The 26,761-nt window shown below is 40.6% G+C and overlaps 1 protein-coding gene across 5 annotated transcripts in view; it reads right to left on the bottom strand.

Annotated features, from left to right (window-relative positions):
• Window positions 1–26,761, bottom strand: part of rev3l (REV3 like, DNA directed polymerase zeta catalytic subunit) — a 221,247-nt gene that overhangs the window by 21,041 nt on the left and 173,445 nt on the right. For all 5 annotated transcript variants that reach the window (XM_041187885.1, XM_041187886.1, XM_041187888.1 and 2 more), the window contains 11 exons: window positions 25,165–25,280; window positions 22,951–23,069; window positions 21,117–21,235; window positions 19,948–20,089; window positions 16,295–16,539; window positions 15,001–15,109; window positions 13,744–13,950; window positions 12,571–12,680; window positions 9,065–9,179; window positions 8,301–8,438; window positions 6,549–6,739 (listed from right to left, as the gene is read on the bottom strand). In XM_041187885.1, coding sequence (XP_041043819.1) covers window positions 6,549–6,739; window positions 8,301–8,438; window positions 9,065–9,179; window positions 12,571–12,680; window positions 13,744–13,950; window positions 15,001–15,109; window positions 16,295–16,539; window positions 19,948–20,089; window positions 21,117–21,235; window positions 22,951–23,069; window positions 25,165–25,280 — 1,611 coding nt within the window. The remainder of the gene's footprint in view (window positions 1–6,548; window positions 6,740–8,300; window positions 8,439–9,064; window positions 9,180–12,570; window positions 12,681–13,743; window positions 13,951–15,000; window positions 15,110–16,294; window positions 16,540–19,947; window positions 20,090–21,116; window positions 21,236–22,950; window positions 23,070–25,164; window positions 25,281–26,761) is intronic.

Raw genomic sequence — 26,761 nt, 5'->3', positions numbered from 1 at the left:
CTGCCTATGTTGTTGGTACCTACATGGACCATGGCTACTGGATCCTCCCCCTCCCATTGCAAGTTCCTCTCCAGCCCCGAACAAACCCGGAACAGATATCCCAAACCCTGGCACCGGGCAGGCAACACAGCTTTCTGGGCTCTCACTCTTTGCTGCAGAGAACAATGTTAATCCCCCTCATTATATTCTTTCCTAGTACTACATTCCTTTTTGCTCCCCCAGCTTGAAAGGCTTCCTGTACCATGGTGCCATGACCATTCTGCTCATCCACCCTGCAGACCTCACTTCTGTCCAGACACGTTGCAAGCACCTCGAACCTCTGACAATTGCAAAATCCGAGTCTCCTTCACTCCTCACTCATGGTCACACCCTCCAGTCCCTCACCGCTGACCAAAGCAGATGATAGCATTCTAAGAGATGTGACCATCTCCTGGAACAAAGCGTCCAAATATTTCTTTCCCTCCCTTATATTGTGCAGTGTCTGCAGTTTGGCTTCCAGATCAATAATCTTGATTCGGAATTCTTCTAGCTGTTTACCTTTTCTGCAGACGTGCGTGCTCTGGATCACCTTGGTATCCAAAAGCTCCCACATTCCACAGCAGCAACATAACACCTGTCCTGCCATTGTTACTTATGTTATTTAGTTAATTTAATTACTTTCGTAATTAACTCAGAATATTTTCTGTATTACAATTTACTTTAATAATAAGTAGTCCCAGCATTTAATAAGTAAAAGTTACAAGTTTATTTACACAGATACACGTTTTAGGTATTTATTTTAATTATTTTATTTATTATATTTTAAAGTTTTAGTTCGTTTTATTTATTTATAAATCTACCTTAACTCCAGTGTCCTAAGCTAGCTATCAGTACACTGTCCTTTACACCAAACACTTACGGGCCAATCAACTTACTAGTGTCCTGTGATGTTACAGCTGTTTTTTTTCACCCAGTTTCTTCAGCAGCTGAAATGGCCACACTCCTGAATCCCCCCTCGCTGATTTTAAACAGGTCCAGCAGAAGTGGCATCACAGTGGTATACGGTTAGGAGGGAGTTGCCCTGGGGGTCCTCAACATTGACTCAGGCCCCATGAAGTAACATGGCATCAGATGAAACCTCCTGCTGCTTACCATCTACCGCCATCACCCCACCCCACCCTCCACCAATGAATCAGTGCTCCTCCATGTTGAACACCACCTGGAGGAAGCACCGAGTGTGGCAAATCCACAGAATGTACTCTGGGTGGGAGACTTCAATGTCCATCACCAAGAGTGGCTCGTAGCATCACTACTGATTGAGCTTGCCGAGTCTTAAAGGACATAGCTACTAGACTGGGTCTGTCTACCAAACCTTTGCCTCATCAATCTATCGGTCACAGATGCATCTGTCCATGACCGTATAGTTAGGAGTGACCACTGCACAGTCCTTGTGAAGATGAAGTTCCATCTTCGTACTGAGTAAATCTCTCCATTCTGTTGTGCGGCATTACTTCCGCATGAAGTGGGATTGATTCAGAACAGATCCAGCTGCTCAAAAATGGGCATGCATGAGGTGTATGGGCCAACAGCAGCAGAACTGTATTCATCCACAATCTGTAACCTCATGGCCCAGCATATCTCTCACTCAATCATTACCATCCAGCCAAGGGATTAACCCTGTTTCAATGAAAAGTACAGGCGGGCATTCCAGGAGCAGACCAGACATACATAGAAGTGAGGTGTCAACCTGGTGAAGGCAAAACACAGGGCTACTTGCATGCCAAACATCAGAAGCAGCATCCAATAGACAGAGCTAAGTGATCCCACAACCAACAGATCAGATCTAAGCTCTGCAGTCATCCAGTCATGAATGGTGGACGATTAAACAACTAACAGGAGATGAAGGCTCCTCAGTACATCGGTGCAAATGACAGGATTGAAGCATTTTCAACCAACGTCAGCCAGAAGTACTGATCAGATGATCCATCTCAGCTTCCTCCCGAGGTCCTTGGTGTCACAGATGCCAGTCTTCAGCCAATCCAATTCACTCAACGTGATATCAAGAAACGGCTGAAGGCACTGGATACTGCGAAGCCTATGGGCCCTGACAACATCGCTGCAATAGTATTGAAGACTTGTGCTCCAGAACACTCTGCCATAACCAAGTTGTTCCAGTACAACTAGAACACTTATCTACCCGATAATGTGGAAAATTGCCTAGTTTGGCCAATTACCATCCCATCAACCTTTGCTATTCATCAATGGAAGGTATCGTCATTAGTGCTATCAAGCTGCACTTACTCAGTAATAACCTGCTCATTGATGCTCAGATGGCCAGGGTCACTCAGTCTCTGACCGCATTACAACCTTGGTCCAAACATGTATAAAAGAACTGAACTCCCGAGGTGAGGTGAGAGTGACTGCCCTTGATATCAAGGCAGCATTTGACCAAGTGGCATCAAGAAGCCTTAGCTAAACTGGAGTCAATGGGAATCAGGGGGGAAACACTCCACTGGTTGGGGTCATACTTGGCACAAAGGAAGATAGTTGTGGTTGTTGGTGGTCAATTATCTCAGTCCCACTCCATCGCATCAGGAGCTCATCAGGGTAGTGTCCTAGGCCCAGCTATCTTCAACTACAGTGCCCTTCTCTCCATCAGAAGGTCAGAAGTGGGATGTTCACTGATGATTGCACAATGTTCAGAACTCCTCAGATAATGAAGCAGTCCACATCCATAAACAGCAAGTTCAGTCTTGGGCTGACAAGTGGCAAGTAACATTCGCACCACACAAGTGACAGGCAATGACCATCAACAACAGAGAATTCAACCATCTCCCCATGACATTCAATTGCATTACCATAATTGAATCCCCCCACTACCAACATCCTGGGGGGTCACCATTGACCAGAAACTGAACTGGACTAGCCATATAAATACTGTGGTTACAAGAGCAGGTTAGGGACTAGGAATTTGGAGGCGAATAACTCACCTGCCCCAAAGCCTGCCACCATCTACAAGGCACAGGTCAGGTGTGTAATGAATACCGTCCACTTGCCTGGGGGTGCATCTCCAACAACACTCAAAGTGCACGACACCATCCAGGACAGAGCAGCCTGCTTGATCAGCAACCCATTCACGACCTTAAACATTCAGTCCCTCCACCACTGACGCACAGTGGCGGCAATGTGTACCATCTACAGTAAATCACAGAGGATCCTTTGACAGTATCTCCCAAACCCGAGACCTCTACCACCTAGAAGGGCAAAGGCAGCTGATACATGGGAACACTGCCATTTGCAAGTTCCCTTCCAGCCCACATACCTTCCTGACTTGGAACTATATCACTGTTCCTTCACTGTTGCTGGATCAAAACCCTGGATCTCCCTCTCTAGCAGCACTGTGGGTGTACCCACACCAGATGAACTGTAGTGGTTCTGGAAGGCAGCTCAACACCACTTTCTCAAGGGCAAGTAGGGATGGGCAACAATTGCTGGCCTTACCAATGATGTCCACATCCCATGAACAAATAAAAAAACTGCGTTGCATTTGGGGGTCATTGGTACAGCATAAGGGAACAATCCATAGAGGCAGTGCAGGGAAAAGCAACAGGGCTAGCCCTTGATGTCAAAGGCATAGGTTATGAGCAACAGCTTGCTATATCAGGGCTCTTCAGGCTCAAACTCAGACTTACAGCATAACCTCAGATACACAAGATACATGACCAGAAGGTAAAACCCAAGACAATACTTTTAGATACGAGCAGATCAAGGAGACACAGGTTTAGCCTCATGAGAGGCATTTACAGGACAGGTGCCAGTCGGACCTTTTTTAAACAAAGGGCAATCAATGGAAAGATTGTCAACGGACAAGGCCGCAAGCCTGGTCTCAGAAACTGAATCATAAGTAGCATTGTCCTCTTGTCAGAGCTTCAAGTAAATGTTAAATTAAAATCAGCAAAGTGGCAGATGGAGTATAATGTAGGCAAGTGTGAAGTTGGTCACACTGGTAGTAAGAATAGAAAACAAATTTTTTAAAAAGCATGAAACTTCTGATGCTGATATTCATATAGACTTGGATGTAGTCATACAAGGCTAACATGTAGAGCAAGCAATAAAGACAGCAAATGACATTTGGCCTTTATTACAAGGGATCTTGTAAGAACAAGGAAGTCTTTCTACAATTGTATAGGGGTTCAGTGAGCCAACACCTGGAGTACTGTGCAGAGTTTTGGTCTCCACATCCAGGAAGGATATATTTGCACTGGAGGTGGTAGAACGAAGGTTCGCTAGACTGGCTTCCAGATGAGGTTGTCCTATGATGAGAGGCTGAGTAAATTGGATTTGCACTCTCTAGAATTTAGACCAACGATTCATTGAAACAAAGGATTCTGAAGGGGCTTGACAGGGTAGAAACTGAGAGGATAGGGAATCCAGAGCTCTAGGGCACACTCTCAGAATGAGGGGCTAATCATTTTGGGCTGAGATGAGGAGAAGTTTCTTCCCTCAAAAGGTTGAGAATCTTTGGAATTCCCTATCCAAGAGGGTTAAAGATGCTCCATTGTTGAGTTTATTCAAGAGATTTTTGATCGCTCAGGGAATCAAGGGATATAAGGAGAGGGAGAAAAAGTGGAGTTGAGGCAGAAGATAAGCCATGATTGTACTGAATGGCAGAGCAGGCTTGAGGGGTCTTATAGTCTACTACTGTTCCTATTTCTCATGTGCTTATTTTAACTATTCATCCCCATTCAATGGTGATGTAATTGTGCTGATGAAAGAGACCTTTCATTCACTCCAATTCTTCCATTAAAATGTCTCTCATTTTATTAGTGGTTTAAAATGCTGGAGTTAGAGTTGTAGGAGATACTCAACAACTACAAACAGCTATAGATGCATTAAGAGATTGGCCTTTGTTTGGCAAATGTTGTTTAACTTAAAAATGTTGTGTTATGGAGAGCAATTACACCAATTGGATAGGTTAAAGGAAGAGGAGTCATGCTTACAATTTATGTATTGGGCTAGGTATTAGGCAGTTCTTCTCTTCCCAAAGAAGAATGAATCAGTGGGAGGGGAAGCTGGCTTGAGTGGTGAATGCTGATTTACTGTATTCCTTCAATAAAGAGCTGAACCAGTTTCTGCCTGGGGCAGAGATCAGCTTATGCTAAAAGTACGCATCATTTAATCATGTAATATCAGGGCCACCTTGGCAAGATGGACTAGTTTTGATTGGCTAAACAAGGTTGTGGGGGTTGGTAGTGGTCATACATTCCAGGTCTCCTCCACCCATTCCCAGCCCATCCTAGCTCCATAATTGGCCCGATTTTTCAACTCTCCTGGAAGATTACATGACTCAGGACATGTGGAAAGTATAGAGTGAGATAAATAAGGCATCACACCTGTGGGGGACAGACTGGATGGATCGGCACTGGGAAAATGGAAGGATTGGGATTCTGGATAAGGAACATCATTCCAAGCTATCTCAAATGCAGTATATTGTACCTGTAGCACCCCTGAGGAAATCAATATTGTTTGGCAAGATCTTCCTTTCCTATAGATATGTAACGTGATTGTAGTTATTCATTATTAGTGACTGGTCTAATCTGACCCTTATAGAGACCCATTATTTTATCTATTATCGTTGGACTAAGAGCCCTGTAGTTGCATAGGAGGAACAGGCCACTTGGCCCTTCAAGTCTGCTCCGCCATTTGATAGAACCATGGCTGATCTGATTATAGTCTCAACTCCACCACCCATAACCCTTGAACCCCCCTTGTCTATCAAAAATCTATCTAACTCAGCCTTCAATAAATTGAATGATCCATCCTCCACTGCTTTCTGGGTAAGTGAGCTCCATAGACCAACAACCCCACTGAGGAAAAAAAAATTCACATCTCCATCTTAGCAGGGTGACCTCTTATTTTTAAACTGTGCCCCCTAGTTCTAGTCTCTCCCACAAGAAGAAACGTCTGCCTGCAACGGTTTAATCATTCTTTTTGAGTCTAACTACCTGTGTCCAGTCCAGTTTACTCTCACCAATGCTTGACGATTCTTCCATTAAGTTGAATCTATTTTCTTTGACAATTTAGTGTACACACCAAGTGGCCATGGGGACTTGTTGGTTTTAATAAGTTGGGGGAGGATGCTGAATGCACAACAGAAGCTGGGCCACAAGTTTGCAGTATCCTGGGGGGGGATACTTTTTTAAATGTTAATTTAACTTCTCAACTTTTCTATCTGTATTCAATGATGCTAATAAGTTTTCGTTCACTCCCGAGCTGGTACTTAAATATCCTTCTAATTTTATTACTGGTCTAATTAAACTTTTAATTAAATTTTTTGTTCAAATAAGATTTACAAATCCTCCAGAGAATGAGACACAGCTGTGAAATGTAATTTACAACAGTGCGCTGGTTATCATGTAGTAGCTTTGTTCTAACTGGGAGCCATTTATTTTCCAGACTTCCATACGCTTAAGTCAGCCTAAATGCTGCATTCAAATAATTACTCAAGCCATTCAACAGAACCAATCAGTTCCTACCAAAACCAATTTGGCTCTATCAGCACCACTCACCTGGTCAGTTCGAGAGCAGGGACACATGCTCCAGGACGATATGAATTACTCCCCCGGTACTCTTTGGCAAAAGTCAGATCCTGCATGCTGGCTTTCCCTTCCAGTACCTTTGTGCATTGCCTCTGAACATACTGCTTGATTTGACTGATGTCTCTTGTTTCAAATAGCAGCTTTAGTGACCGCTCTAGAATCTGTGGAAAGACTCACAAATGAAACAGCAGCAGACACCCACACGATACACAAAACAAGTACTGCATTTAGCTCAAAACTAACTGCATAAATATATTTGTATCTTCAGAATCTTATTAAAAATAACACCCACGTTAATGGGTTCATGACAACTCTGGATCAGTTTAGAATGCCAACCTTAAAAAGCAAATGAACATCCCTCAAATGTAGAGTTCTCATTTCTCTGATTTCAAGTCTCTTTAAAGAGACATTAGACAAAGAATAGAAGATACTTTCTTCAGCCATAGCTATTACATCTGCAGAGAACCAGGTCAGCAGAGAGCTATGGATCTCACCTGCTTCACTATTAAAATCTATTGACATTTGTTGCATGTTTAAGAAGATATGGGGCAGTAGGCATCCATTTTTGGACTTATCCAGAAGTCAAGGAGTATTTAACCCTATGTGCTAATTCAGCCAAAAGGATCTCGAATTTGAACGTCAGCTGAGTTGGGGAGAACTGTCAATTCAGTCAGAAGATTGTTGATCTAAGCTCCATTCCAAGACTCAGACCTAGGTTGCCACTTGACTGTTGGAGGTGCTGTCTTTAGGTAAGATATTTGAGTGAAGTCCCATTTGATCAGTATCTCCAACAGTCAAATGTCAACAATCTGGATTACCAATATTGCTGAAAAGAAAAGACACACTGATGAAGCTTTTTGGCTTGCACTCATCAGGGAAGGTGCACAAATGCCAAACTTCAAAGGGAACAATTTATATTGCACGAGAAAAAGAATGCTGATTGGTTGGCACATCAACCCTAATTGGTCAAGGCATTGCCATGGAAAATGCACCAGGGAACTATTGTCACCCACGCTTCTGTTTAATTCAAAAAAGGAACAATGCCTGGACATGTTCCTTTTGCCTGCAGAGGACAGGTCCCTGCGTATGAACATATGTAGCTTCTAGTAAGCATAAGTTTGCTAATTTGAGATCCTAACTGATAACCTTAAATTGGTCAAATTATATCATCTAACTCTTGGAATTGATTGCAGTTGGTCATAAAAGACAGCAAAGGACGATTTGAAGAGTAGCAGATAGTTCTCCCAATGTTCAGGTTAACAATCATCCCTTAAACTCCAGAAACAGGTTAACCGGTTGTTTCTCATTTGCTTTATTTGGGAGCAGGCTGTGTGTAAATTGGCTAACAAAATACTATTATATGCAGGCAGCAGCTTTGTCCTGATCTATTTTTGGACAATAACCGATCCGAGAAACATGCTCCACATGAAGGTTTCACACTTGCTATGTGTTTGGGAGTTATCAAATCAAATTCACTAGCTATACTTCCATTTAGTATTGGGGTTTGAAATGGAAACCTTAATGTCATACTCAAGTAAAACCAGTTTGAGATAATTGCAAGATTATTTTAGTATCAAATATCCACTTTGGCATTTTTGAGACAAAATAAAGTGCTTGAACTTTGAAACTATTTTCTTTAATTCATGCAATCAATGTTGGGAAACTGTATGGTGACTGGAGAAAATACTGCAATAAAAAGATACATAAACAAAAGCTTCATACCTTGGAGACAGCAGGACAGGAGTCTCGCCGCACAGTTTCGATCCCCTTGGCATCAAAAACAGGATCTTTCTGGTCTAAACTCTCATACATATAACCAACGTACCTCTTCTTTGATTGCAAAACACATGGTAGGTAAACCTATTAGAATAAAACAAAACAAAAACATCCCACAACACTTTAGAGTTTGTGACTTCTGGTTAAGCAATAGCACATCATAAACAAAGCCAAGTGCGATTAATTTAGGACTATTCAAACTGCTTCAAATTGTTTTCATGATATGTTGAGGATGTGAAGAGCTCTATATCGTTTTTATTGTATTGGGATGATGTGCAAGTAATATGAGCCACAACCCTATTTACAGCATTATGTTGTACATTAAGTATGTTTTGCCCAGAAATAGCATAGCCCTTTGAATCCAGGATACACAAATAATTAAAAAGCAGCGTCTTGTGATACTTGGTCAAGAACACAAAGTGTAACAAAATTTCAGAACCTCCCACCACTTTCGGTTTTATTCTCTGCTTCTCAGGCAGCCTTGCAAAACAGCCATTACAGACCTTCCAAAATAACTGGAGCTTGAAAAGTGCCTTGAAATTTATTGGCATTACCTCACCTTCAATAGGTTAATTTCTCTTCAAATTTGTATGATCAGGCAACTTGCTTGACAAGGTCTTTGCAAAGCAGCTTTCTCAGCAGGACTTGCAAAGTAATGTAGCTACAATTGTACTCTACTTTCTCTCCATTATTGAAAGGAGGCACCTTACCTTCTCAAATTTTAGTTTCACAGGCTTTGGATTTGTGGCAGTCACAGCATCAGCAATCTCTTGTCCAATCTTGAAGGCCTGTTCCTTGGTGGCTCCTTTCAACAGCACAAACATGCTGCACAAGAACAAAACCAACATAAAATCACAGCAAATAGTAATTACGTTTTTCTGTTTTACTTTACATTTACAGCTTGGCGCCTCCTGCTTTTCTCTGGGCCGCTCCAATACTTTTTCAGTTTAGAAGAATGAGGTGATCTCGTTGAAACATAGCATCCACCCTATCAAGCCCATTCCGAATCTTTGAAGAGGTTATTTCCCCAGCTGGGGAACTGACAGCATGGGGTCACAGCCTCAGGAGAAGGGGGGCGATCATTTTGGACTGAAATGAGGAGAAATATCTTTATTCAAGAGGGTTGTGAATCTGAAATTTTCTACCCCAGGGGAGCTGTGGATGGTCCATCATTGAATACATTTAAGGTGGAGATAGAAAAGATGTTTGGTCTCCCAGGGAGTCAAGGGATATGGGGAAAAGGGTGGGATTTTGTGTCTATGCACTTACAAATAGTCTTTTACAGTACTAGTGTCTTCTGTAAAGCAGTTTGCAGGTTATTCAACACATTTATTCCCTCATCACGATTCGTTCAATTTTATTTTTTTTAATGAATAAAGCAGATTTCCTGAATTTTTACTATTTGCTTTCTGTCACTGGAAATACTGGCATTATTGCCCATCCCATGTTGCCTTGAAGGTGTTTGATGGAAGTGTGTTAGGCCACTTTGGAGGACAGTTAAGAAAATAACCATATTGATGTGGGAATGAGGTCGCATGTAGGCCAGACTTGGTAAGGACCACAGGTTTCTTAGCTGAAAAGGGCACATTGTTTTTATGACAATAAAGACATATTACGAAGCTGTAGACTCCTTCATTGATACCAATGGATTGTTTTTCCAAAATCCAAATTCTTAAACTGCCACCTTTATCTTATTCTGAAATGTTACAGACCCAAAATATTAATAACCTGTGATCTTTGGTGTATTTTCAGAATTTCATGCTTCTATTTTATAGGAATGGATAAAACGCCCCACAATAGCGTTATAAAACGGAATTTGACATTGAACCACATAAAGCGATATTAGAGCAGATGACCCAAAGCTTGGTTAAAGAGTTAGGTTTTAAGGAGCATCTTAAAAGGAGAGCTGGAGAAATTTAGGGAGGGAAGTTCAGAGGTTAGGACCTAGGCAGCTGAAGAGATGGCTAACAATGGTGGACTGATTAAAATTGGGGATGCTCAAGAGGCCAGAATTGGTGGAGTGCAGATATCTCAGCTGTGGGGGCTGGAGATTTGAAATTTATTTATTTATTCTTTCATGGGATGTGGGCATCGCTGACAAGGCCAACATATGTTACCCATCCCTAATTGCCCTTGAACTGAATGGCTTGCTAGGCCATTTCAGAGGGCAGTGAGGAGTCAACCATATCGCTGTGGATCTTGAGTCACAATGAGCCAGTCTGGGTAAGAATGGCAATTTCTTTCCCCAAAGGGCATTAATGAACCAGGTGGGTTTTTACGACAATTGATGATAGGTTCATGGTCACCATTACTGAGACTAGCTTTCAATCCCAGATTTTATTAATTGAATTTAAGTTCCATCAGTTGCTGTGGTAGCATTTGAACCTGTGCCACCACAGCATTAATCTGGGCCTCTAGATTGCTAGTCCAGTAACATTACAACTCTGCCACCGTCACCCCAAAGGAGGGATGAGGCCCTACAGCAATTTGAAAAATAAGCTGAGAATTTTCAAATTAGTTTAAGATTGGATTGGGGAACAAATGTTATATTCCAAAGTTAGCTGATGACACAAAATGTGATGGGAACATAAGTAGTGAGGAGGATGCAAAGAGGCTTCAAAGAGATTTAAACAGGCTAAGTGAGTGGTCAAGAACATGGCAGATTGAATATAATGTGGGAAATGTGAAGTTATCCATTTTTGGTAGGAAGAACAGAAATGCAGAGTATTTCTTAAATGGAGAGACACTGGGAATCATTAATGTTCAAAGAGTGTTCTTGTTCATAGGTCACTGAAAGCTAACATGTAGGTGCAGCAAGCAATTAGGAAGGCAAATGATATATTAACCTTTGTTGCAAGAGGGTTTGAGTACAGGGGTAGGGAAGTCTTGCTGCAGTTGTATAGAGCCTTGGTGAGACCGCACCTGGAGTAGTACGCGCAGTTTTGGTCTCCTTACACAAGAAAGGATATACTTTCCACAGAGGAAGTGCAATGAAGGTTCACCAGGTTAATCCCTGGGACGGCAGGATTGTCTTATAAACACGAGAGATTGAGGAGACTGGGACTGTATTCTCTAGAGTTTAGAAGAATGAAAGGTGATCTCATTGAAGTGTATAAAATTCTCACAGGGCTCAACAGGGTAGATGCAGGAAGGATGTTTCTCTGATTGGGTGGGTGGGTCTACAACCAGGGGACACAGTCTCAGAATAAGAGGTAGGTCATTCAGGACTGAGATGTGGAAGAATTTCTACAGTCAGTGGATGGGTGAATCTTTGAGTATGTTCAAAGCACAGGTCGATACATTTCCACATACTAATGACATCAAGGAACATGGGGATAGTGTGGAAAAATGGCTATGAGGTAAAAGATCAACCATGATCCAGTTAAATGGCGGAGCAGACTCAAGGCGTTGAATGTCCTTCTCCTGCTTCTTTGTTTCAATGAGGTGTAGTTTAACCAGCAGCCAATGTAGATCATTGAGCACAGGGGTGATGAATGAATGGAACTTGGTGAGAGTGAGGACATGGGCAGCAGGGTTTTTTTATGACCTCATACTTACAGAATGTGGGGGGCCGGTCAGTGTTGGGATAGTCAAGTATAGAGGTAACAAAGGCATAAATGAGGGTTTCAGCAGTAGATAAGCAGAGGCAGAAGTGGAATTGGGTGACATTACAGAGGTGGAAATAGGAAGTGTTAGTCATGGTCAGGGTATATGTTCAGAATACATTTGATGCCACAGATTTTTATAAGGCACATCCATGTACTTGTGAAATTTGGTTGACTTGTGTCTTGGTATGCAAATATTCTTCTCAGCTACTAAGGCAAGATGGTCCGAGGTCAATATTTCCATAGCAGTTCACTCATTATGCCCCTCTACTTTTCTATCTTTTCCAAACATTCTGTCCATGATTGGCTAACTAGGCGCATATTGGGAACTCAGTTCTAAATGATGCCAGTCAAAACCTGGGCTCCCTATTTGAGCAGCCACTTACTGAAATCAGGCTTTTGTGTGAAAATCAGTTCTGATGAAAGGTGAACCCCAAATATTTAACTCTCTTTCAGATGTTGATCAGTAATTATTTCTAATATTTGCAGGTGAGATTACCAACATTTGTAGTTTGTTTCTGATCTTTGCTAACTACAGAGAAATCTTGTATTGGTTACATTAGCTATTAAATAGTTATTTAACATGGTAGTCAATGATCAACAGTTGATACCTATCAGTGTCTCCGTACACAACATGAGCTCCCCATTTCTTTGTCTCATTGACCAACTTTATTGCACGCTCAAGGGTCTCTCTTGCTTTGAGAACAATGCTGTCACCAATCTATATTAAAAAAAATCCAGAAGTTATTCTTCAATACAAATAGGATATGATTTTACATCCCAATTTCACTCAGTTTTTACAAGATATAGAAAATGCTTCACAACATTCTTTCATGTGTTCTGATAAAAGTAGAAAACATTAGATTTATCCAGAGGTGACAAACATTTCAAAGTACTTAGGAAGTTAAAATTTAGACCATTCTAAGTGGATTGACAGTAATTTGTCTGCAACTAAATTGAGATCCAAGTCCTTGACTTTTTGAAAGGGGTCAATTCTACCAGTGATGAGTGAAACGTAGGTTCACTAGAGTAATGACGGGGATGGGTAGCTTGAAGTGTAGGAGTTATTTTTACTGCAACAGAGAAGGCTAAGCGAAAATTTAATGGAAGTGGGAATTATGAAAAAGGTTTTTGGGTTAATGAGGTGAATCAGGACTGTTTTCTCTGATTTGGAATTTCAGTGACAATAATTAAGTAATTTAGTAATTAAGAAATTACGATGCCAAAAATTGCACAATATTCCAACTTGGTCTAACTGTTCCATTGTACATATTCATCATTGCCTCTGTTCTAGTACTGTGTTCTAGTTATAAACCCCAAAATATTGCCTGATTTTTTTTAAGGCTGAAATTATGAAATTGCATCACTTGGCTTCTGTACAGCCACACCCTTCCACATCATTCCATTCAGTGTATACTCCCACTCCTGGTGTTCTTCCCCAAATTTAATACCTCATACTTGTCTACACTAAGTTGCATTTGTTACCTATCTGCCCAATCCACTAATGTGTGTCCTCCTAAATCTTATTATTGCTGTGTTATTTCAGCAATAATAATTACATACAATAAACATCTATTTCTTTATATTTGCATACAATGTTACAGCATAGAAACAGGTCCAAAGAAAGCTCAAAGTTACTCACCATACCTGCATAACTATACATGTGCAATAGATTTGATGTTTAAAAGGTGGCTCACACTTGGTTAAATTGGAGGCTTTTCATTCATTAATTATTGAAAAAGCATCACTTTGGAAAATGTGTATTTTACATATCATTAAAGTACCTCAACACATGGCATTCTTCCAGAAAAGTTAGCAGCAGTGTAACCATAAGTGAAGTTGGCAATGAGCTTTAGACCCAGCTGTCGAGCATGAAGCAATTTTGTAAGTGATTTGTCTTTCTTGTGGGCTTTCATGGCCTGTTTCACCATTATTCTGGTCTTCAGTATCTCTTCAAGCATGCTTGGTAGCACACCTTTCCGCACGGATGACTGCAAAAGCAATAATAACACAGGTTGTTGGGCAAATTGAATCTAGAAAAACATTTAAACTTTGCTTCACACCATTGTATCAAATGTGCAGGTCAACCTCTATTTTGCATTTTTGTTTAATTTGCCCAGGGACGACTGAAAGCGATGCATAGAAATTTACAGAGCACACATAGGCCAACAAGGCTAACACCAAGCCAGTGTTTATGCACCTCCTCCGCTCTTCATTTAACCTGCATATCCTTCTGTTCCTTTCCTCATGTACTTATCCAGCTACATCTTAAATACCATTTGTATCAACTACTTATGTGGTAGCGAATTCCACATTCTAACCACTTTACGTACATGAGGTTTTCCCAAGTTCCTTGTTAGATTTATTAAAGACCATCAGTTTTAGTCTCCTGCACAAGTGGGAACATCGCTACGTCTATCCTACCAAATCATTTTATAATTTTAAAAGGCCTTGAGCAAATCACTCCTCGATCTTTACTCAGACACAAGATCCCCAGTCTGTTCAGTCTTTACCAGACCAATGAACGCAATTCCCATTGCCAACAGAGCTGCCACTGTTTTTTCAGCCTGCTCCTGGTACATTGTAGGGTAATGCCAGAGATGACTCGCACCTTAACCGGATCCCTTGGGAAAATATGCACAAGAAATCAACCTATTTCTGATGTTTGGGAAGGGGAAAAATGAATACTTTACATACACACCCTAAGTTCAATCTCAGACATCATTGCAAAGGCTTTTGGAGCAGAAGTCTCTAAAATAAAATTTAAGATTAACAATACATGAACAGGTGAGATTCACGTTTCTGACCATTTTTACTGAAACTGGGCTACCAATAAACTTTTTTGCTCAAATTTGGTCCCCCGATTTAATGCGAACCAGGTGAGTGATTTGGGTTCAGTTCACTGTATATTACCTACAGCACCTGGCAAATAGGTATTGCAATCAATAATAGAGAAACATTCAATATTCTTAGAATGATTTTAAAACATCCCTCTACTAGTTTTACCTTCAATGCTGCACAGAGTTGATTTTAATTCATACCTTAACAAAGGCCACCCCATTTGGTGATATAGTGATATCATTCCAAAGCTGATGAAGTAATTCTGGAGGCACTTTCTGGGAAATGCAGCCAAACTTAAACTCTTCTTCTCTGATAAAAGAAAGAAGAGCAATGTTTTGATTTGTTTGTCCTGGTAAAAACCACAACATAGAACTTTTCCCTCTCCCCATCTCTTGTGCTATCAGTGTACCATGACACTTGCTCCAGCAGACGGTCTGCTGGATGGATGCAAGTGAAGACTAAGGCCAGAATGACAAAGTAATTGCATCTTCACAAATGTCTTTCTCCTTCTTCCTTATCTTAAGAGGAGACAGTCAGATCTGACTTGGGAACACAAACTGGGATCAGCACTGAAACAGCAGGATGCTGGCGAATGGCATGACTTCACCCATATTGTTTTCCTCCTGGTTATGAACAATTGATATTGAAGGATGGGTGGAGACAGAGACAACCTCCATATTCTCAAAATGCAAGCATATTTCAAGTCAGAAACTTAATCAAAACTTTCACCAAAACAAAACTTTTAAAAGACAATATTTCACAACAGATTAATGCTAGTACTCTGAAAGTACTAGTGCAATTATACCTTCACAGTAATATTGAAAATGAGACAAATGGGAAGGAATTATGCTGTACAGTTCCAATAGTTTAAGCTTAATTTTTAAAAGTCATTACTGCCTCATTTAGCTGAACATAGCTGGACAACTGACCATGACCACATATATTTAAAAACCCTCAATTAGACACAATTTCAATTAGTGGATTTTAAGTAATATGGCAAATCTTTACTTTTTTCTACAAGGTTAACTGACCTTTTTTGCACCATTACATTGGTTGTATCACCTGCTATTTTAATTTGGTCCTCAACAGAAAATAAACTTTGCTTCTATATTACAGTCTGTATTATTTTACAGAATGTTATTTAATATTTAATAGAATGTGAATGAGCAACTCATTGCAGTAAAATCAGTTACTGTCCAACATGGAATAAAATTTAAGCAGTACAAAAGGCCACCAGAGGTGAGACTGGTTTAAATGTCATTTTACTTTTTTGAACCATCTCAATCCAATCATCATTACAGCTAATCAGTGGACAGAAACTTAAGACTTAGTTCCTCCGGTGCCATTCGGGACAATAGGCAGCAAGAGTCTGACACTGGTCCTGGTCCATCACAATCTCTTTTGCACCAGTCCAGGTGCTGTCCCACTTATGGAGGTCCTCCTTTAATGTCAGTGGACACAACTCGAAATACAAGTAGAAGAAAGATGTCTTACTTTCCAAGGTAGTCAATATTGCCCAGGCATGTAGAGTAGCAATAGTTGTAAGCTATGATGATAGAAGGGTACAGGGACTGAAAATCCAGAACCAGGACAGAGTTGCTATAGAAGCGAGATTCAGGCTCCATCACAAGTGGAATGCATTGAGGAGCTCTCATACGGGATCGTTGTTGGACACTAGGAGTTACAGCGATGTAGTTCATTGGTTTGGCAACACGCAACATCATCGACTCCACACGATACTGCAAAAACAGGTTTGCATTACAAAAACCGTTTGTTAGTCAACATAACTTTTTTTGTGCATGTTTTCTTTCTTTTCTTCTCCCTTTTTTTTTGCCCTAAAAGTGTTGACTCACCTGCCCTGTACAGTGATGTTCTTTATAACAAGCTGGGTCATGAGTGCTGGCAGATGATTCAGCCACAGGGAGAAGGGTAGGGATGTTAGATCACAAGTATGCTCAATTCATGCCTTCATTAATGTCTACGTACAGCCCTTTTTATGAAGGGCCATTGAACAGCTTTTGGGAAGCCTAAAGGATTTTGTCCTGACCGTAGATATCCAGAGGCCAATCTCACTGTCCCCAAGACTAAGTGCAAATAACTACACAGACTTGAACATAGCTCAATCTTGCAACAGTACTAGATTTGGAAGCAATTAGTGCAGCCTCTGTTTGTACAACTGTTTTTTTCTTGGTGAGTTCTGTAATCAGGGGTGAGACAAGAATTTCAAAGATCAGAATTGATACTCTTCCAGGGCAGATACTGCAGGTACAGCAGAATTAAGCTCTCTTCCTTCCAACCCAAAAAGGTGACTCAGTCTGTTCAACTTAAGAAAGCCTGGTACTGGATCAATGTGACACTATTTGTCAGTGTTAAATTATGAGCATTTTTTACCGTGACCTCAAGGTAAAATTCACTAAAAACTGGTTTGACACTAAGAATTAATTTCACATACGACCTGTGAATTCAATAAACAGAGGAGGGTTTTAACCCATCAGTCTGAAATTACAGGTGCTTGCCTAAAGCATCACCAGCTTCGCTTAATAAATTCTACTAGTCTGATACCACATACAGCATATTAGGTAGGACTACGCAATCTAATCTAAATGGTAATGCATCCCCAAAACTCATGACACATTCAGACAGATAATCACCAGTGGCTTTACTGGTTTAAAAAAAAATCTACCTTGCTGTCATTTTAAGGAACACTTTCATTATTTCATCAATATTTGCAGTAAGGTGGCAGTATTTTATACATCAGCTCTCAAGTAAATTTCATTAACCTTAGCCCTCACATTAAATCATCTGAAGCTTTTCAGCTAAATTATAACAGGAGTACTTGAGGTGCTGACTAAGAGTCAATTTTCTAATCAGAGATAGGATAATTAACACATTTGTGTGCACTTTCATATTCTCTAATTTTTAAAGAATTTTAAAATAATTTTTCCATTTAACCCAAATGTCCCTGCAAGTAAAGTTTAATCAGCATAACTATGGCCACTGTCCTCGAGAAGGTGGTGGTGAGCTTGAACCATTGCAGTCCTTGTGGTGTAGGTACACCCACTGTGTTGTTTGAAAGGGAGTTCCAGGATTTTGACCCAGCAACAGCGAAGGAACAGTGATATAGTTCCAAATCGGGATGGTCTGTGGCTTGGAGGAGAATTTGGAGGTGGTAGTGTTCCCATGCATTGACTGCCCTTGCCCTTCTAGATGGTAATGGTCGTGTCTAAGGAGCCTTGGCGAGTTTCTGCATTGCATATAGATGGTACACACAGTTGCTACTGTGTGTTGGAGGTGGAGAGAGTGAATGTTTGTGGATGGGATGCCAATCAAGCAGGTTTTGTCTTGGATGGTGACGAGCTCCTTGAGTGTTGGAGCTGCACTCATCCAGGCCCGTGGAGTGTATTACATCACACTGCTGACTTGTGACTCATAGATGGTAGACAGGATTTGGGGAGTCAGGAAGTGAGCTACTTGCCGCAGAATTCCCAAGTATTTGACCTGCCCTTGTAGCTACAGTATTTATATGGCTGGTCCAGTTCAGTTTATGGTCTATGGTAACCCCCAGGATGTTGATATTGGGGGATTCAGCGATGGTAATGCTATTGAATGTCAAGGGACGATGTTGGAGATGGTCACTGCCTGGCACTTGTGTGGCGCAAATATAACTTGCTACTTAGCAGTCTAAGTCTGAACACTGTCCAGGTCTTGCTGCATTTGGACATGCACTATTTCAGTATCTGTGGAGTCACAAATGATGCTGAACATTGTGCAATCTCAGCAAGCATCCCCACTTCTGACCTTATGATGGAAGGAAGGTCATTGATGAAGCAGCTGATGATGGTTGGGCCTAGGACACTACCCTGAGGAACTCCTGCAGTGATGTCCTAGAGCTGAGATGATTGACACCCAACAACCACCTTCCTTTATGCTAGGTATGACTCCAACCAGTGGAGAATTTTCTCCAATTCCCATCGACTTGATGCTACACTCGGCCAAATGCTGGATTGATGTCAAGGGCAGTCACTCTCACCTCGCCTTTGGAGTTCAGCTCTTTCATCAATGTTTGGATGAAAGCTGTAATGAGGTCAGGAGCTGACTGGCCCTGGCACAACCCAAACCGAGGCTGCGATTTTCTAGCCCTGTTATGATGGGACCCGCCACAGGAGGCTCGGTGGCCCAGCCAAAAGTCCATTGGGACTGGATGATCCCGGTGGCGGGTGGGGCTGGAAAATTCTGCCCCGAGTGTTAGCGTGCAGGTTATTGATGAGCAAGTGCCACATGATAGCACTGTTGACAACACCTTCCATCACTTTGCTGATGATCTAGAGTAGACTGATGGGTGGTAATTGACTGGGTTGGATTTGTCCTATGGGTCTGGAGTCATATGATGTAGGCCAGACCAGTTAATGGCAGATTTCCCTCCCTAAAGGACATTGATGCACCAGATGGGTTTTTACAACAATCGACAATGGTTTCATAGTCACTAAAACTGAGATCAGCTTTTAACTTTAGGTTTATTAACTGAATTCAAATTCCACCAGCTAACGTGGTGGGATTCAAACCAGTATTTCCAAAGCATTGGCCTGGGCCTCTGGGTTACTAGCCCACTGACATTACCACTACGCTTCCTCCTCCTCCCCTTTTGCTACACAGGTTTCCAAAAGGTAGTTCTGTTTAAATTTCAGATAACAGGAGTGTCTGTAAAATGCTTAGATAAGAGGCAGTCCAGTACATGGGCTTGCTGCTGTGGCCGGTCCTTAGCCTTTATAAAATCAATGACTCACTAAAAAAAAAATCAACCAAGGATTATCTTTTAAAATCCTAATGGTGGACACAAGGTATAGTTCCAAGGATATCATCCATTTTCCTGGTGTGCATGATAAAAATAAAGAAAAATTTTGCAAGATTTTTGGCACCATTTTTCCTGTCCATGACAACTTGAATAGTTGCAAATTACAAATGCAACAGAAAAAAGATAAAATGTCATTCATATAAGTTTTACATATACATATATATTCTCCTAACATCTAAAAAAGCTTGCATTCTATTTTTGTATTGGAATAAAAATGTAGCTGTAATTGCAGTAAATGGTGATATTTACAAACATCATGATCATTTCTGTATCAGGCAGAGCTTGATCCACTAACCTGTGCTCCTCTTGTCAGCACATGATAGAACAAGATACCAAACAATCGTGCCAATTCACTCGTCCTTCCGATCAAATCCAGTTGTTCCAGCAACTGTAGATTTCCACGTACACGGCAAATATAATGATCAACCATCTTCCACCTGTAATAAAATTAAATCCTAAACATTGGAAACGCCGAAAGACTCCAGAAGTTAATGGATTTATTATGGATTCTGTCTACGAAGGGATTCTCACTTGAATCTATACAAAACCATTAACAGAAGACATTCCTCCAAATTCATCTTTGCTCACTGGGGAAATGCACTGTCATTTAAGGAAGAGACTAAATCTATCCTCATTGTTTTTTATTTTTATGAACGTGGAGGATATAAACACAGAAATGGGATATAGTCTCAATTTCAGGTCAGATGGGGCGTGTTCAGAAACATAACAGTCATTGAACTTGTCTTGAGTGTTCATCAGTTCTACCAAAGAATTGGAGAAGCAGAAATAGGGTGTGTCCAAGTTTAGTTTATCCAGTCATGAGACAATGAAAACACTGTTAGCTGCATATAAATATGATATCACACACTAAGAGTTGACTTCAGAACATGACGGACATAAAGTGACCAAAAATTTGTAACACCAATACTGACTAATGCAGCATCCAAAGAAAACTTACTGTCTTGGTTGCTGCAGAATGGGACTAAGGTCTGAAAAGGAAGTTATGGAGTCTAATGCCCATATGAGTGCACCAGCTGATGAGCTCTGAGTAGGCAAGTTTCTGCCCTCTTGACACTTGGGGTGGAGGTGAACATGCATGTTATGCAGGTAAAGGGACTTGCAATATCTGACCTACAAATCAATACAACAAAAATATTTAGCTTATGGAAATAAGTTAGCCACAAGTTTTACTCAGTTTGTATTCCAGGTTTGATCCTACTCATTGCTCTTGGTGTGATACACCAAGAGCAGAGAGTAGGATCAAGCCTGGAACACAAACTGAGTAAAAATTGTGGTTATTTTATTCATCAAGGTATATTTAAATATAAACTAGATTGAGTAACTTCATAAATTTTAATCTTTTAAATATTGCTCTATGAATCAAACATTTGTAACCTGAAGATCTAAATATAATCCAGATCTAAGCATGCAACTATTAAAATACAACTGTAGGGAGAAGATTACCTGTACAGATTGGTCTTATTATCAAACCAGTCAGATAGGACACGGAAGGAAAAGAGTGGAAAACGCTGATGAAGAACATGAAAGGCTACATTCTCAAAAGAGTAATTGTTGAGAGCAACCTGTAGGAAGAAAAAAATACAATACTGCACAAAATTCATAGCATTGTGTACACAACCTGGACATTGTACAGTTAACGAAACATGATGGCAACCAAGAGTATGCCAATGAAGGTACCATAGAATAATGTTAAGGTTGAAATTTGCTCTGTGGAGATATTTTTGGAGAAAAAAAATGACAAAATATTTGATAAATATCCTATAGGGTTCAAACATTTCAGCTGTCAGTTACGTGATTAGAAAATGAAAGCTTTGCATACTACCCATCTTTAGAGGGTCGAAGTAATCTACATAATTATGACAATTAAAATATGATTTTGCAAACATGCAACAATGAATAAATATTTTGAGATCAATGCTTTTCCCTCTGAACTGTACTCAGTTGCAAAGTATACTAAAGAGTTCCCCATTGATTCAGCTTCAAAAGTCTTTTTCTGTAATTGGCAGGATGAGTGCACTGGGTGGCATGGATTTTTTTTTCAAGTATTTGAAAATTTAGCTGAAATGCCAACAAGTGCTTGGTTATACATCCTAATCCCTTAAAATACTTACGCAGGATGTTTCAAAATAAATCGCAGCATGGGCCAAAATGTAAAAAATTTGTTTATGTTTATTAATTTACAAACTGCTACTCACACGAGTTAATAAAAACCTTACATTTTGCTTTTAAATAGGGCCAGTGTTCCTATAGTAAAATACAGAAAGCTTGTGAACAAATACAACAATGATATTCATGTTTCCCTTCAGTCTGCCCAATTAGAAACGAAATATAATGGAAGGAAATTTACACAACATAGGACAGATATCTGCTCAACACCACTAATCAATGTGCCCCAGACAGTTTTGTCCTGTGCTGCAAGTTATTTTAAAATGTCCTACAAATGTGTCGTAAAGGGATGTGTAACCAAGCACTTGCTGTCATTTCAGTTAAAATTTCAACGACTGTTCTATTAGAAGCCATGGAATCCAATTAAAACATTCAGGAAGTTGCAACAAAGACTTTGGAGCCCAAAAGAAAAGGAGATTATTTAGGACACTTTGCTGCAGAGCAGAGTTTAGGAGAAAGTCATTTATTTGCCTGAAAAGATAATTTGTTCAAATTTACATTTGGAAATTAAACCGATCTCATTCCTCAAAGGGAGGACTGTTTTTTCAGAACCACTTTTTCACTATAGGAACGCAGCTGTTTGCAGACGTATGGATACCTTCCTTTGGCTGAATTCTAGTGTAAGAAAAACATAGAAACCAGCTGCTTGTGGTTTTATTTCCACTGAAGTTAATGCAGGATTGTTTTAACTCTGTATAAAAAAGTGGAGCCCCACACATTCCCCCAGTACAAATGTGAAAGGAAGGAGAGTAGCAAAAGGGCAAACTGTTTTAGAACTGTACAATGTAAACTTGAGTGTATGGTTTGCGGGTGATCATGGACATAATTTATTACAAGGTTCTTTTACAGTGTATTGTTATGACATAAATGGCATCCTGTGCTTTCCTATTAAACTCATAGATAACATTATAACAGGGCTCTCAGCTCAATTGAACCTTACTGGTGCTTACTCAGTAGACAATCAAACAGATTTAATCATTCACCCATCTCAACATCCCTTCAATTCCTTTCCTTCATCATCCATCTGATCTTGAAAGTTGATATAGTTTCGACCTAAGCTAATCTACTACTCAGTTTGTGCCACTTATACTTTACAAAGGTGACTGGTTACCTCACTCCTCATCATTCTCCATACATTCAGAATGATCCGTCCCACAATGTTTATCTCAGACATGGCAGTGGCACCATATTCATCTCTTTCTGGAGCAAATCGATTTTCTTTATCATCATCTGATAGAACAAAAGATATTAGAATTTCATAACACACATTGTTTTAGTATTTTTTTTAGAACCTCTTCATACCATTGTAGCAGTCTTAAAATGTTTGTATTCCATTCACCAATATGTAGGGTAATGGTAATTTGTATGCACGTCCTTCCCAAATAGAGGCAACATGGGTGAGACTCCCGTTAGCTATATTAAACTCCACTCAGGAAATGGGCCTAATTAATGGACAAGATGAGCTCAAAGAGGCTCAAGAACTGTGATCTCTAGATATCAGATGGTCCCCCTTATTGTGTGAACTTCTATGGCTGGTATATTTCTTCTCCTACGAAACCATTTTGCAATACTTGATACTGTAGTGATCAATGGTTTGAATGATCTGTGTTTGATTATGTTAGTTTGTTCATTGATCGATATTTACTGCACTTGATTCCTTAAGCCTCCAGGTGGAGCTAGGGTTGTAACTGACACCATACAGGTGATCCTGGAATCTTGGGCGAGAGCATGTGTGTAAAAATCTTGTAATTGTGGAGATATTTTAAAATCCTGTAAATAAACCTGCTGCAGATTTAGAACTAGTGTCATTTCTGCATTGCTCTAAGATCAATCAGATATATAAAATATACGGAAAGCCGGCGAATACATGACAAAAAAGTGATGGCAAGTATGGTTAAGAAAAGTTTAAGTTTACCAGCTCCAGAACCATTTCTTGGTCGCTGGGATGTCCTCCCAAGTCCTAGGAGCGATGGATTTCAGGGTTCAAGACCTACTTGCTTGCTACAGGGATGTACAGTCAGGATGTACCAGCAATCCAAAAGAAAGTGATACATTGTACATTGTCTTGGAGCAGATGACCAGTGAATATTTAAGCAGCTCATAGAAGGTACATCTAGGTTTGAAACAGTGATAAGTGCTCTTAAAAAATACTTATGGCCAGGGAAACGTGAGATGATTGAATGATATACATTCTGCCAGAGGTCCCAGGGAAATGGTGAACCCACCCAACAATATGGTGTGCCAGCATTGTGGCAATTGGCTTGTACATGTAAATTTTGCACACTAGCCAACAAACTAGTTTGTTAGCAATTGATTGAAAAAATTTCAATTTAACAAATTAGATTTGACCTTGGAAAAAACCAAAACCTTGGCAATCCAAATCGAACTCGCCATGTTAAGGTCAAAGAGATTACATAGCAATGCACCCTTAGACTCAGGGTCGCAGACACAGCTTGCCCAACCAGCTCAAGTGCAAGGGTTGCATTCAAAGAGATCTCAGCAGTCTCATCAACTTGTACCCCATCACGGTCAGATATCTTTGAAACTGTGCCAAAATTATGGAAATGCTCATCGCGTCATGTCCCACTCAAGGGAAAAAGTGTAACTCTTGCTTTAAATGGAGCCATTTTGCAAAGATATGCAGGTTGTCAAATAAGAATTCATCAATTCAACACATGGAAGTGTCTCTACCTGCGAGTGTGCCACAGCATGTATATACTATTGTGAACGGTAAAGCACCAGGTCATTTTAAGGAATGCTCAGTCAAGATCGCAGGCGGCTTAGTCAGTCAAACCACTGAACACTACAGGTACCACTGGCAAAATTGCAATCTGCTAGTTACATTTAATTGTTGAAAATATAGTTGATTCTCCACTCTTGAAAAGACAAAAATAAAAATCAAGAATCATTCTGTAAACTGACTTAGTGTCTTCCACACTTTCTATGAATCCCAAATCCCCCCACCACTTTAGTTTTTCTCTCCTTTCAGCAAGTCTGTTCTTGTTCCCATGTTGCATGTTAACTGCCAAAGGTTGCAGTTATGCTGAAATGATTGGAACAAGGGTCAGCTAGGGAAGTATGAGGGAGAGAGCAATGGAACGATAGACTGATAGGGTTAGATGAAGGAGGCTCATGTGGAGCAGAAATACTGGCACAGATCTGTTTGCTGAATAGCCTGTTTCTATCCCGCAAATTCTGTTATTTTATGTAAGGTAATTTATTCACAGGTATCCCTCGTTTAGTATTTAATGCCTTGGAATGGCAAGCTGAAGGGGCTTTTTAAAAAAAAAATCACTGCTATTTGTCAATGTTAAATTAGTATTACCTGGAATACGGGAGATCATTCGACAAAGATCAAATTCTAACGCAGCAGCTCGCTGAAAAACGTAGCCCCATGAATGCATCTGAACTTCATATCCCAGGAGAATATCAGGATCGTACCTAACAAGAGATCAACATGATTATTTAAGAATCAACCATCTATTCACTTACATTGTGCAGCAAGGTTAAATACAAATCATTTGGAAAGCAATAATTTGCAGGGAATCAGAAAATTTCAAAGACATTGTTCCGAAGGTGCACTTGGCAGCCTCAGCCTTACACTCACTCTTGCATCTTGCCTTGTACATGGTGCCTGTGTGTTCCCTTAGTTCTTTTGAAGAGCATATAAAAGCACGAATACAAAGGAGAGAGAAAGAGGACTTGCAGCAATATCTTCTCTTCCCACCTCTCCCCACACAGCTACCCCCAGAGTTCCCACCAGGGATCTAACCTTGGCCCTCTCCTATTCTTCATCCACTTGCTGTCCCTCAGTTATAACTTCTGACAACATGGTGCCAAAGTATATGCGTGCAGTGATGATAATCAGATTCAGCTATTCATCACCACTCTTGACCCCTTTCCTGTTTGTAGTGTCAATCTGTTCACCCAACATCCAAATCTGGATGAGCAGCAATTTCATCTTCTGTTTTCAGAACAACCACAAAACTCCATCCACTTGCCACCAACTCCATCCCCTTCCCTGGCCACCATCTCAGGCTGAACTTTTCACAATCTCATCGTTCTACTTGACTGAGAACTGAGCCTCTGATCCCATATCTTCTCTGTCACAAATACTACCAACTTCCATTGCTGTAAGATCATTGCCTTAAGCTGCTTGCTGTTGACACGCATTGATAAGCACTAATTCCTATAAAGTGTGAGCCGTGTTTCAGTTGGCCCCTTGACATTCAATGGCATTACCATCACTGAATCCTCAACTATCAACATCCTGGGGGCTACCATTGACCAGAAACTGAACTGGACTAGCCATTTAAATACTGTGGCTACAAGAGCAGATCAGAGGCTAGGAATCCTGCAGTGAGTAACTCACCTTCCGCCAAAGCCTGTCCACCATCTACAAGGCACAAGTAGCGAGTGTAATGGAATACTCCCCACTTGCCTGCGTGTGTGCAGCTCCAACAACATTCAAGATGCTCAACACCATCCAGGACAAAGCAGCACCACTTGATTGGCATCCCATTCACAAACATTCACTCCCTTCACCACCGACGCATGTGGCATCAGTGTGTACCATCTACAAGATGCACTGCAGGAATTCACCAAGGCTCCTTAGACAGCACCTTCCTAAGCCATGACCATAACCATTTAGAAGGACAAGGTCAGCAGACAGTTGGGAACACCATCACATCACTCACCATCCTGACTTGGAAATATATCACCGTTCCTTCACTGTTGCTGGGTCAAAATCCTGGAACCCCCTCCCTAACAACTGTGGGTGTACCTACACCGCATGGACTGCAGCGCTTCAAGAAGGCAGCTCATCGCCACCTTCAAGGGAAATTAGGGATGAGTAATAAATGTTGGCCTAGTTAGCGATGCCCACATCTCATGAATGAATAAAAAAAACACACACCTCTGAA

This window comes from Carcharodon carcharias, chromosome 5 (genome assembly GCF_017639515.1).
Source record: "Carcharodon carcharias isolate sCarCar2 chromosome 5, sCarCar2.pri, whole genome shotgun sequence".
Classification (NCBI taxonomy): Eukaryota; Metazoa; Chordata; class Chondrichthyes; order Lamniformes; family Lamnidae; genus Carcharodon; species Carcharodon carcharias.
The sequence above is the reverse complement of the archived record's forward strand: the minus strand, read 5'-3'. Positions and strand labels throughout refer to the sequence as shown.